Source organism: Aspergillus affinis (genome assembly GCF_023601865.1).
Source record: "Aspergillus affinis strain CMG 70 chromosome Unknown NODE_16_length_405296_cov_86_143545, whole genome shotgun sequence".
NCBI lineage: Eukaryota > Fungi > Ascomycota > Eurotiomycetes > Eurotiales > Aspergillaceae > Aspergillus > Aspergillus affinis.
The window spans coordinates 53,158-66,084 of NW_026515797.1; the positions used below are offsets into that span (position 1 = coordinate 53,158).

The 12,927-nt window shown below is 50.4% G+C and overlaps 4 protein-coding genes across 4 annotated transcripts; 2 read left to right on the forward strand and 2 right to left on the reverse strand.

The window, feature by feature from the left end:
• Window positions 1–880: 880 nt before the first annotated feature.
• On the forward strand, window positions 881–4,113 carry KD926_003006 (skeletrophin; the record flags this gene model as incomplete). The annotated part of the gene is made up of 4 exons (XM_053097287.1): window positions 881–907; window positions 970–1,117; window positions 1,191–2,834; window positions 2,891–4,113. 4 exons carry the CDS (start codon window positions 881–883, stop codon window positions 4,111–4,113), a joined length of 3,042 nt encoding a protein of 1,013 aa, XP_052958637.1.
• Window positions 4,114–5,739: 1,626 nt separating this feature from the next.
• On the reverse strand, window positions 5,740–6,798 carry KD926_003007 (uncharacterized protein; the record flags this gene model as incomplete). Its single annotated transcript, XM_053097288.1, has 1 exon — window positions 5,740–6,798. One exon carries the CDS (start codon window positions 6,796–6,798, stop codon window positions 5,740–5,742), a length of 1,059 nt encoding a protein of 352 aa, XP_052958638.1.
• A 2,610-nt stretch (window positions 6,799–9,408) lies between these two features.
• KD926_003008 (DUF3292 domain-containing protein) lies at window positions 9,409–11,646 on the forward strand (the record flags this gene model as incomplete). The annotated part of the gene is made up of 5 exons (XM_053097289.1): window positions 9,409–9,699; window positions 9,753–9,962; window positions 10,017–10,528; window positions 10,581–10,799; window positions 10,863–11,646. The coding sequence occupies 5 exons, from the start codon at window positions 9,409–9,411 to the stop codon at window positions 11,644–11,646; spliced, it is 2,016 nt and encodes a 671-aa protein (XP_052958639.1).
• Window positions 11,647–11,934: 288 nt separating this feature from the next.
• KD926_003009 (SDR family oxidoreductase) lies at window positions 11,935–12,885 on the reverse strand (the record flags this gene model as incomplete). Its single annotated transcript, XM_053097290.1, has 1 exon — window positions 11,935–12,885. The coding sequence occupies one exon, from the start codon at window positions 12,883–12,885 to the stop codon at window positions 11,935–11,937; it is 951 nt and encodes a 316-aa protein (XP_052958640.1).
• Window positions 12,886–12,927: the final 42 nt, after the last annotated feature.

The window sequence follows — 12,927 nt, forward strand, 5'->3', positions numbered from 1 at the left end:
CAAGCAAGTGTCATATTACGATCTTCTCATGGCCTCCAATAGTTACCTCTTTTTTCTCGGTGGCTGCGTCGTGTCGCTCACCGTACCGATACTACCTAATGGATGGAATGATACATCCAGCTTGGATCTGCATAGACGAAAACAACGGGACATTGTGTATGGAGGACAGGCTCCACAAGATGCATCGGTTGAGTTTGGTTCTCCACTCTTAAGATGGCGGATGGAAGGTAACATGATTCCTGACCGAGCGGGCCACGCTGTATTCTATATGAACTACTACTTTTTTATACTCAAATATCTCAACAACCAAAGAAGATTATAATATACTTGAAAGTAAAATAAAGTAACCACTATTTTAATATTTTATATACGTCTTTTCAAAATCTACAGATTAATAATGGCTGTGTAATATAGGATTTTTTAAAATTACAAACAATAATCGCGTAATATATCTTGCTGGTCTAATTAGTCGATAAAAGTAGTCCAAATTTCCATATATACTTTATATACATCCTTTTAGTATATGTACTTAACTTTAACTTACATAGTCTCATGGTTGTTGAGATATTCGAGTATAAAAAAGTGATCGTCCAGCTGCATTGACCATGGGCAGAGCTGAACTGTGGAAACAGATCGGATCGGGGCGCCCTCCCATCGGAGACCCGATTGCGAGGCTGAACTTTTTGATATTTTGATGTCTTATTTTGTTTCATCTATTATTTATTTTATTATTATTAATATTTTCTTTTCGGACCTTCGCCCTCGCCATATAAAGGATCGGTTAGAGCAAACGAAATTGAAACTCAGCTTCTGCCATCCCGCTGCCATACCCCGTTGTACAATCACATAACCTGTTGGGACGCGTTTATCACCGATCGCCATGAGATTGCCAGGTTCCAAAATAGAAGTAAGTCCAGAATACTCACTGCAGCGAGCATTCGAAAGGCCTGGGGAATGACCTTGTAGTAGGAGCCGGTGCCAGCGCCCTCTGCCGACTTCGCCCACTCGGAGAACAAGGGACTTCAACTGGGCCAGAATCTCGGAACTGTAGAAGCATCGTTCTACAGTGATGCAATCCAAGGCATCAATATAGCGGCCGGCGCTTCCGTGTATATGGGTAGGCCAAACAAACATCCCCCCAGGCGGAGTGGATTGAGGCTCGCACACGATCCAATGTGGTCAACGGTTAGGCGAGCATAAAACGGTGGAAGATAAAATCCTCGATGTCCTGATTGCCGGTGACCCGCAGAATAGGAGCGATATCCGTCAGGCGGAGCCGGGAACGTGCGAATGGATCCTGGACCACGCGTCCTTTCGGAACTGGCTCCAGAAGGATCCCTCGGTCACAGCGCCGCTTTATATCCAAGGTATCCCCGGAAGCGGCAAAAGCGTGTTGCTTAAGTTCCTCGTCAAGGAGCTGGAGAAACGGCTGTGCCTTGGCTCCGCGTCGTCATCCCCGGTGGACGCCACTTCTCCTTCGCTGGGAGCGTCCGGAAAGACGATTGCCGTTGCCTGCTTCTGCGACGACAAGAATGAACATCGGCGCACCCCGATCTGGATTCTGCGGACTCTGTTGTACCGGCTTTTCCATCAGAACCGAAATCTGGTGAAACATGTGCAGAAACATATTTCGGTACCCAATGACATGGATGCCCTCGGCTCCGATCCCGATGAATTCCAGTCCGTCGATGTGCTCCATAAGATCCTCAAAGAACTCATCCTGGATCCAGAAGTCGAAGTGGTTTACTTTGTTGTCGATGGCTTGGACCAGTGCGGGCCTCATCTGCCCGCGGTGCTTCAGATGATCAACGACCTCTCCACCGCGATCAATGGCGAAGCCAACCAACAGGGTCAGCCATTCAGCTTACGTTGCATTGTGTCCGATCGGGGAGGTAAGATCGTTCGCGACAAAATGCTTCCCGAGTACACCATCGATATGCCCACCGACAATCAACGGGATATTGATCACGTCACCGACAATCGTGTCAAGCGGATTCAAGAATACCGATACTTCTCTGATACTGTCGTCCAGACCACGACCAACTTGCTGAAGCAGAACTCGAAGGGCATGTTTATGTGGCTGTCCCTCGTGCTGGACGACCTCGGCACCTGGGAGGGAGTGTGGACGGAGACGAACATCGAGAAAAAGCTCCATAGCATCCCTTCGGATGTGGAAGCCTTTTACATGGCAATGTTAGAGCGACAACCGCGGGACTCCGTCAAACGGTTACGGGCGCTGTTGATGTGGGTGTACTTTGCGGCCCGGCCCTTGTCCCTGCGCGAGTTGAACGTGGTGTTGACTCTGCAGGACAACGGTGAATACGAAGGAGGCGACAGCACAGACGAAGAAATCGACGCGTTACGGATCAATATTGAGGGCCACTGGAGTGCTCTCTTTGCGGTCCAGGACGGCATCGTCCACCTAGCTCACCAGTCTGTGAAGGACTTCTTATCGGGCGTCTTCAGTGACGATAGCGAGCAGGAATATCCCAGATTTGGGTTGGCCCGAAAAGAGGCGCAACGGTCAATCGCCTCCACTTGCTTGGCCTATCTGCATATCAAGGAGGTCCACCAACGTGCAGTGCCTGAGCCTCCAGTCGACGCCGACGGAATGATTGATGAGACCCAGCTGCTGCACGTCCGACAACAGTACTTGACTGGATTCCCCTTCCTAGACTACTGTGTCAAGTTCGTGGGTCATCATCTGCAGGAAAGCAAAATTGAGGAAGAGACAGACGTAAAGGGCATGAAAGAATTCTTCGCCGCCGATTCGGCAGCGTTGGCCAGCTGGGCCCCAGCTTACGATCTCCTGAAGCGGTGGACCTCTGGCAAATGTAAGGATCCCTCGTCAGCCCTTGTCCGCATCCTAACTAACTTGGTTCTCCTGCAGATTCGGGATCCAGCAGTAGTACCAGTCTTCTCTTCGTGGCAGCGCGTCTGAACCTTCCCTGGCTTGCTAATCAATCGACTCGATGGGTCAGCTATACCTCCCTACCATCCGCCATCCGCGCCCCGGATCGGTCTGGTTGGAGCGCGATCCACATTGCCGCGGATTCTGAGTCTGTGGAAATGGTCAAGTGGCTCTTGAAGGAAGGGGCCTTCGTGGATGCCGAAACCCTCGGGCTTTCTCACCCGGGTCGTACCGCATTGCATTTTGCGGCTTCCAAGCGTTCTGATGCGGGCCCTCGGATGGTGCACGAATTGCTCGAGCACGGAGCAAAGGCGACGGCTAATACCCGCCAAGGAGGGAACTCACCGTTGCATTATGCCGTCGACAGCCGCTCCGTTGAAACTATTAAGGCGTTGTTGAACGCGGGGGCTGATCCGAATGCCGCCAGCAGCTCGGGATTGACCCCCCTTCATAGGTGTGCGGCCATTCCCGGCCTGGAAGGGATTGTGGAGGCCCTTCTAGAAGGGGGCGCCGATCCGAACCAAAAGACCAGCGTTGGTGCTCTTTCGGCGGTCCGGGGGCTTAGCGGTCTTAAAGCCTCTAGGGATCTGTGGCAGACCTATTATGCTGTCAATACATCCCAGACCGCACTGCACATTGCCGCAAAGGCAAAGGATGCAGAGCAGACCGTGAAAGTTCTTCTGGCGGCCGGGGCCGACGCAGACGCACGAGATAGCGCTGGACGTACGCCCCTCCATGTTGCGGTGGTGAAAATGGAACCCGAAGCCGTCACCAAGCTGTTAGTTGAAGCTGTCACCGACGTGAATGCACGGGATGTGGACGGAAAGACACCTCTCCTCATGCTCTTGATCACCATTACGCTGCAAGCAGCACAGCAACCGGAGATGGTCAAAGAAGGCCAGGCATCGAAGGAACGAATGATCGATCTTTTGTTGTCAGCGGGAGCTGATCCACACGCTGAGGGGAAAGACAAACAATCACCGATCAGTTGGGCTATGCAGGCCAAGCTGCAATGGGCCGTCGATCTGTTAACACAAGAACGCCGCGGGGATGATGAACCGGATAATGAATCCAGCCAGCAGCCTATTGCATCACCAAAAGACATTGCAAATACTAAGCTATCCAATCGTGATGGCGAAAGTAAGATTGGATTTCTTGGGACGCAGGCATCGCGTTGGCTTCCGAAGAGGTCCATGTCATAGAGTTTAAACTGGATTAATGGACGAGAGATTTGATCGAAACCAACGTGCTTCAGCAGGCTCCAGACAGTAGAAGTACACAAGTATTGGGTATTGTATCAAAGTACATTCTATTTCTCGGTACAATACATACTATCGTTTTCATTATTATGATGAAGTTGTCCAAACGAATTCTACCGCGAGATCTTTTTACGGTAAGTTAGATAGACCTAGATCAGGAAAGTAGGAGGTATCAAAGGGCAATCGCCTTGGTTTACGTTAAAACCAGTAATACCAACATAACCTGATTGCCAGGTCAACTTTCAATCCCAGAAGCAAACTGTAAGGCACTAACCTCAAGAAACGTAGGTATGCATTGACGAAGAATAAGCTGCATGGAGTGCAGCTTGTTCCGAGGGGAGCTCCTAATTACGTCTACTATCTGTGGGTTACGTCACGGGTGTCACGTGACGCAAGATACTGGAAGATCCCTGACACAAACTGATAGGGCCATAAGATTTAGTTTGTTGAAGGCTCCCATTTGCGCTCTTGTCTATCAACTCCTCTCATGTTGAATTTAGAAACTTTATATTTAGACTGGGCCCGGCCAACCCGCAAATCCGGCCCGAATCCGCTGTCACGGGCTTGGCAGTGGGTAGGTGCGCTTCTACCCGCCAAGACCGTTTAGTAGGTCTGTTGGACGTTTTACCAACTGAGCTACTAAAAAGACCAGAATACCAAGTCAACGAATTGGTACGCGCATCGCTCTATATAGTGGTTCTTGGTCAGTTCGTCACACAGCTTAAGGTCCCGCAATTCTACCAGGATCTCTGGATTACCAAACCCCCCAGATGCCCTGCAGAACTAAAACTCCCGAGACACTTTCTCGCACGGATCTTGGCTGCCCGTACGGGCTATAGAGATTTCGCTATTACAAACAGTTTAATTATAAAAACACATATCTTCTCTGTTACTGCGGTACAAGGAAAATCTCAGTTTATTTCCTCTTCTGTTATATCGCGAAAAGATGCCTGCCTCGACTCCCATGTTTTCCCTCCGAAATAATTCCCTTCTTATTAGATACCCCGAAGGGCGCGGTCAAGTTAGCTGCTTAATTTATCGAAATCCGTTTTTTTGAGAATATCTGGACTCGATTTCCTTTACCTTAACTAGATTGAGGTATCATCCCCCCTCCCCCCCCCCCCACAAAAAAAAAGAGAAAAACATGTAATAGTGGTAGTAGGTAAGGTCACAGAACGTAAAAAGACCTTTGCAACTGGTATTTTCCCTCTCTCTGTACTATAGAGGTTTTTTTTCAGACTGAAACAGCTATTAAACGCGCCGAAGTCCCTTATCTGTATATAGAACTAGAACTAGCAGCTAGTTAGTGACGCCCAAGGCTTACCCCCTGGCGGCCTTTGCCCCAACAGGGGACGGTGGGACACGTGCTTAGGCAGTGTCACACGGCCGTAAAATACTACAACAACAACAACAACAGGTAACCCTACCAGCTGTCATAAAGTACTGTCGATTACGTTCTGATACGAGCACAAGGAACGAAGATTTTTTTCCCCAAAGCTTAAATCAATAGACAGCCACTAGTGACAAGACATATGTCCCTCTCATACCTGATTCTGCTGCACAGGCTCCCTAGTTGGTGCTTGAGGGCTGCAACTGCGGGATAGTGAACTGGGTCACATCTCTCGAAATCTTCAAGATACTATCCAGCTGTTCCTCGGACATTCTTCCCATTCCGCACTCCGTTGCCACGCTGAACCGCCTGCCAGTGATCTGCTGCGCCGCCCAAATTCGACGTCGAGTGCCCTCTTCGTCGTCAGGATGCACCAGCCCCAAGACCAGTCGCGTCTCCTGATCCACCGTCAATCTCTCCAACGGTGCAAAGTACGCCATGTCTTCCCGCTCCTTCGGCACCGGCATATGCAGCCAGTTAATCGCACGCGGACGGATCGTGTCGGCGATGTCGTTGGCGAAATTCACCGATACGCCCAGATCTTCGGGCTCGAGGAAACGCCTCCCCCCCTCACTGCCGTAGCAGAGATGAATACCAAGATGTACCTCGGGAGGGATGTTTACGCAGAGACGCCGAATGCGATCTAGCAGGCCCTGTCTGACGGGTGCAAACTGCGGCCTGAACAAGTAGTCGGCGGGGAGTCGGCCTCGCTCGTGCTCTAGGGCACCTATTTCGAAGGGCAGGTCCCACTGGATAGCCAGGTCGGAGGCAGGGATGCCGGTGATGATGGCATCTAGGGAGTCGAGTAAACGACGCTCGTAGAACGGTTCGAGCTCCCCGTGAAGTTCGGGCCGCACGTGGCCCTGGATGCAGGCGAACGGTGAGGGCAGTGAAACCTGGAAGCGGACTCCCGTGGGTATGAGGGACTGGTTGCGTAACTGTACGAAGGTCTGGTAGGATTGAAGCGCTGCGCCGGCGTATTGGGAAGGGGCCACGGAGTCTCGAGTGAAACCGGGGTGGTTATCGGGCACATTGCAGGTATCGGGTAACCACGGTCGTCTTGCCTCTTTGGGAAAACAGGGGAGCTCCCAATACATGTAGTTCCCTCGGGCACCTGGCTCGCCATCAGGGATCGAGTTGAGACGGTCTGGGAGGGCCGCCGGGAGTTGACGGAACACCTGCTCAGTTTCAGCGAGAGGGAGACTTCCCACAAGGTGGACTCCGACGGGGGCGGCCATCGTGATGTACTTGGTTCCCGGACGAGTGTTTCTCGAGGGAGGGTATTGGACGGGCTTAAATATGGTAGAGAAGCGGAGTAACAGAGCCGAATGCCTGCCTAGTGGCCGACTGGAACAAAGAAAGGACTTAGCTGAGGCTGGGCTTAGGTTGTGCGACCAACACCAGCGCACGAGTGAGTTGTTGTTCTTAGTTGGAGCCACCAAGCTCAAGATTGGCCAAAACTCGAGGGGTGTTGGAGGGAGCTAATGTCTTGTAGGCTATAATTATACCATTAGTTCCATTGATCCCTAGGTATACGTGTGAGAGCCACTGTCCGGGCCAAGCCTGAATGAGTCCCTGCCCTTGGATCGGGCTCAAGTCAGCTATGCAGGCTAGCGAAACTGGATGGGTCTCCAGTCGAGGCTTATGTTCATCAGAACGTGAGATGAAAAACAAGTACGTGTCTCTGATTCAACGAAGGAAAAGGTGAAGTGGAGGCAGTCGATGTTAAGTGACTTATCCAAATCATGCTTGGTGACTTGATCTAACGGTGACTCATTCCCCGAACCGGTCTATCCTCGTCGATCCAGCGCCATGCCGAGGTGCAAGCATCGACTCTACAAGGAAGAACGGTGGGTCATGGTCATGGGACTACACTAAGCCCTATTAGCCCGTACACTCCAGGTGAGTTGATGCACAAGATTTGGCTAACCAGTATCTCCTTGAAAGTACATGGTCACCTCCGAAATCGGAATCGACGTCTCCAGACAGATCCTAATGAATCATAATCCAACGGCCGCGTTCGTCAACGGCCACGACAATTCATCGAGCGGATATAGATACCTGAGGCCATATCTTTATCGGCCCTTCTCATATTTCTGCAGTGCTTAAAGTTTCTTTTCTGTAATGGTTACTTTGTTGCAGTGGTTGCATTCTCTTACTATCTCTGTAGTAAAGGGAATGATGTAGTGAAGGGAATGATATAGATTGTCATTATAGGGAAGGATTCGGAATTAGACGACACATAGTAGGGAATAAAAATTCCATATCAAAAAAGAAGGTCCTCGATAAATCAGAAACCTTAAGCCCTCTTCTCTCCTCTTCTCTCCTCTTCTTCTACATCTCTTCAAGCATCTTCCGTCGAAGGTCTTCTGTTACTTGGCTCAAAATTATCGCACATTGTCTGTGGCAAATGTCTTCTATGGCCTGGCCTATGGTTTGTGCCCGGCAAAGTGCTTATAGCGCTACGTATAGTCGCGTTTTCAGATTGCGGGCAATAAGACAGAATATAAGTATGATGCCTGGTTCGTGTCTACGAGTTCCTATAACTCCAGTCTGTGTGATCATCTCTAATGTCTATTTGGGTTGATGGATTTAAAATCTCTTGGCTTCAGCTTTGGCTCTGGCACATTGATGTACGAGAAATTGGGTTGGTTTTTAGATTTTATGGGAATTTGACATGTGTCTTATAAAGACTAAACGCAATAACCAACTGTTGGCATCTATAGCAGGCAAATGTCGAGTTGGAGGACGATGCAATATACAACAGCCTCGAAATAAATTTCAGATCTTTCTTTCTGAATTCAACTACAAACAAGGGTAAGTTTACCTCCCACTTGAATCTATACTGTCAAGTTACTAACATTAAATTAGGACGTGATTACCAAACAGCTGGCTGAGCTCGCACTCGCCCCCCTCCCTCCACTCTTCAAGTCCGGTACGTTCGCCAGAGATTCGGTTGGAATATATCGGAGTTCGAAGAGGATCTAATACTGGCAAGCAGCGAAACGTGGCCTCCGCCGCCAGCACCAGCGCCAGCGCAAAAAGGGCATAAAGAGAAAGAAGGAGAATAAGGAGAAAACTAAGCTTGATGCAAAGGTCAAACGGCCAATAGAAAGCGAAAGGCCGAAAGCGAGCTATCCACAAATCCTTACACGAAACTGTCCAGAGAAATACTATCCAGGTTGGATGAGATAGACCGCCAGATCGATCGAGCAAAGAATTCCGACCGAGCAGCTATAAATCGGCGCATTAAGCGTCTGAAGGAAAGTCCTGAATACCGTATCAAACTCACATTCAATGCCATCAAAAATCAACACAACGGCCACCGGAAATGAAAGAGGGGACATTTCCAAGTAGTCCAGTCTAGTCTGTTGTTGTTGCTCTTTCCAAAAAAAAAAAAAAAAAAAAAAAAATTTGGTTCTTTTGTGATATGATTTCGAACACACTGCCTACCCGGTCTTACGTCAAAAACGTTCGTTGCCTGAGGCAGAAAGACGTAGATCATCTCCACTGAGCCCGGGGAAGATTGGCCAGTGCGTAGTGGGATGGAAGTACCAAGTTGACTCGTGATCTTGCCTTTCGAGGTTTCGACCTAGCTGACCACCTACGAGATAGATCACTTCGTTCAAGCTGACTGGGGGTCAAAGAACCCAATGAAGAGCCTTATTGCCTGGGTGGTGGATTGACTGCAGAGTGACGTCATCAACCCTCTACATTCCCTCCCGGCTCCTTGGGGGGTTCAGGAACCTACCACATCAATCCTTCGCTACAAAGGGTTGACCCTTTTTAAATGCAGTGGAAAGATTCCCAGGATCCTCCTTGTCTCTATATACTTGCACGCACGGAAAATGACAACGACAGGGAAAACGAAGCCTTTGAAGGCTCCAACTGATCGAAGCAATGATGGTGATGATGATGGAGAGTTCACAGAACAGAAAGACATCAAGGCCGATTCGCCGACAGATAGCCATTTCCTCTCACAAGTAGAGCAAGACCAGAAAGGACTGGCTGAGAAGGCCGGTGTCACCCAAGATGTATCAGATGTAGGATGGGGTCTATCGCGCGATGACTTTGAAGAGAGAATTGTGTCAGGTCTCTCTAACCAGGATCTCTGGATGCTGATCCGGCGTTTTAACAAGGTACTGTGAATGCGGAGCGATGGAGAAAGAGACATACTGATTCCGTTCTACAGCAAATTTACTACGTCAAAGCTCTTCCGGAAACTCCGTTACAGAATCTAGATCTTATCCGTTCTGAAGATGAGCAGTTTTCTCCCGATAAATTGCGTGCGACCCTGGAACGCTTCTATACGACAATCGTCGTGGCGATGGTCAGCTTTTTCAAGCACATTGCTCGACTACGTTCCTGGAAAGAGACCCGTCGTACTTCGGCTTTCTGCGCGGTAAGACTGGAACTCCTTAGTATCATCCTGTATGAGTTCAGCTAATGCCTGCAGGTGTATTTCGTCGCATGGCTTCTGGATGTTCTTGCGCCGACATTCTTCTGCTTTCTCCTGGCATTGGCTGTCTATCCCCAATGCCGAGTCAAGCTTTTCCCGCCTGCACCCATTGCGCTAGTTGATATGAACACCGGCGGCGTGCAGAAGCCCGCGGCCAATGTACTAGGCTCACACGATAGTATCACGGGTGCTCCCGAGAAGCTCAAAGGAGAAGCGGCCGAGCAAGAGGCTAGCAATATGATCACCAGTGTGGCCAGTGTTGCTGTCGGTAGCATTGCTGGGAAACACGACCAGGCCACACCCGAGGACGCTCCTTTAGAAGCTTCTGTACCTGACGCGACAGATATCATTTCCGATACAGCTGATGCACAGGCCACTGCAAATGGAGAGATTCCGGCCGAAAGCCACGATAAGACTAGGCAGCCTATGAAAGAGACGGTTCTGAACGGAGCAAACGACCTGATGAGAATTCTCAGTGACTTAATCGATAACTATGAGAAGCTTGGAAAGTAAGCCATTGTTGCGTCGGCAGCAGCTCTGGGTATATGCTTACTGTGACAGTGCACTCTCACCAACGTCTCCTTTCCCCGTATTCAGGCCATATGTGCGAATCGCAATCGTTTTGACCTCCGCCGTCTTAGTGTCTTCCGTCGTATCCAGCTATCTGCTGGTCAAGGGCGGCACTTTCGTCGTCGGGTTTGCCTTCTTCGGAGACCCGTTGCTCAGGCGTGCTATTGCATATCTGGATGGCAAATATCCCGGCTGGAAGAAGCTACTCCAGTTGCAAAAGCAAGAATTCCCCAGCCTACACACAATCCCTGGTAGCTAACACCATTCAACCAGTTCCCTTCTGAAAGGCGTTCCCACCAACGCCCAACTCGCCTTAACCCTTCTCCGCATCGGCGAAGCAAACGCTGCACCCTTACCACCGCCCCCTGACAACTCGCAAATCAAAGCCCCTTCACACCCCGCCTCCCTCCACGCCGAAGATCTCAGTCTCGGAGTCTCTGGCGACGAAATCCATCAAGCCGCATCACAAAGTGCCCAGCAGCTCCAACAAGAAGAGAAACCTCCAGACAAGCCTCAAAAGTCATGGATGTCCGGAGTCGTCGGCTTCTTCCGCGGAACCACTGCCACCGGAATCCAAAGCAAGCTGGCCGTTGACCGCGTTCGCGCAGCCGTCGGCTCCGGACACGCAAAGACGCGCATCGGCGTCCTGCACCGGAAAGGCGTGACCACAACGCCCTCAGGCCCCGTCGAGTTCGACGCCCGGTATAAAGGCAAACGAGGCGCGCTTATCATTGACTCCTCGCAAGACCCTCCTGTCTTATACTTCACCACGGACACGACAGCGCAACTGGACCCCCGGTTAAGCAGCAGAGGGAAAGGCGCCGTGTTGTTCACGATCCCGGTGACTGAGATTCAGGAGATGCGGAAGATCGGGGGGCTAGGATGGAAGGGCAAGCTTGTTGCTGGGTGGGCGATGGGGAGTAAGGAGGTGGTAGATGGGTTGATTATCGTGGGCAAGGAGCCGCGGCAGACGTATCGGCTTACTGCTATTAAGATGCGTAATCAGTTGTTTAATCGACTGGTTGCGATTGATGGACAGGTTTGGGAGAGCCTTTGATAGTTATTGCGACGTTTGCTAAGTTAGTGCAGGTTTGGAAGTAATTTAGGAGGTGGAAATGATGGGGATTGCTGGGTATAAGTTGACTTTTTTGGTTGTTATAGGGTGTGGGTAATATGTGCTTGTATGATGTGGAATGGGTATATTTTCTGTACTATGAATATCTTCTGGTTGATCGTGCGTTATTTAAGTTTGTCGAGACACTGCCTGCTCTATCTGGGGCAACCAAGTCAAGGAAGCTATCATATGTACAACTAAAGAATGATGAACCAGTAATGTACCTCCAACTTATTGCGCGACTTCCAACTGATAATCCCTAACAGCCTGCTCAAAAGATTCGTCTCGTTTAAAGCCCAAAGATATCGCCTGTGTGTTATCGAATCGAGTCGGCCACGAATCCAGAATAGCCTTAAGAGCGGGATCCTCCTTCTCCTTGAGATAAGCGAGCTTATCCCTCTCTCCGACCGCTTCCAAAGCATCCATCATTTCCTGGATCGTGACACAGATTCCCGGGACATTGATCTGGCGAATATGAGGGGGCACCGCATCCGCCGACAACGTCAACGTGAGGATCAGGTTATGCACAAGCGTCCGCGGCGAACACAACCACGACTTGAATGACCGATCCTCCACCGGAATCACGCACTCCACTCCATCCAGCGGTTCGCGGATCATACCCGACAGAAACGAAGAGGCAGCCGCGGTAGGCTGACCCGGTCGGACGGAGATCGTGGGGAACCGAAGAGTAAATCCGGTGATAAAGCCGCGTCGCGTGTACTCGTTGACGAGGGTCTCGCAGATGATCTTCTCGGCGCCGTAGGACGATTGAGGTGTCGGGATGACGCTGTCGGTTACTATTTCGGGCAGCGGTTGGCCGTAGACAGCTTGACTGGAGGAATAGATGACTCGGACTCCGGGACATGTTTTGCGGAGGCTCTCGAGAAGGTTCCGTGTGGCGTCTACGTTCACGCTCATGCCGAGGTCGAAGTTGGCTTCGGAGCCGGACGACATGATGCCGTGAAAAGCGTACACGGCGTCTAGCGATTTAACCACCACCGTGTCTGCGTCGCTGAGGAGGTCTGTGGTCACGGCGCGAGCATTCTGAGGGTATTTAACTCCCTTTGGAATTGGGGGCTCGTTGATGTCGGTTAGAATGACATTGTAGGAGGGGTCGTTGAGGAGCTCTTTTGCTAGCAATTGGCCGATGAAGCCGGCGCCGCCGGTGATGAGGATGTTCATATCGAATGCGAAATTCAATTGAAGGTTCAAAAAGAAAAGTCG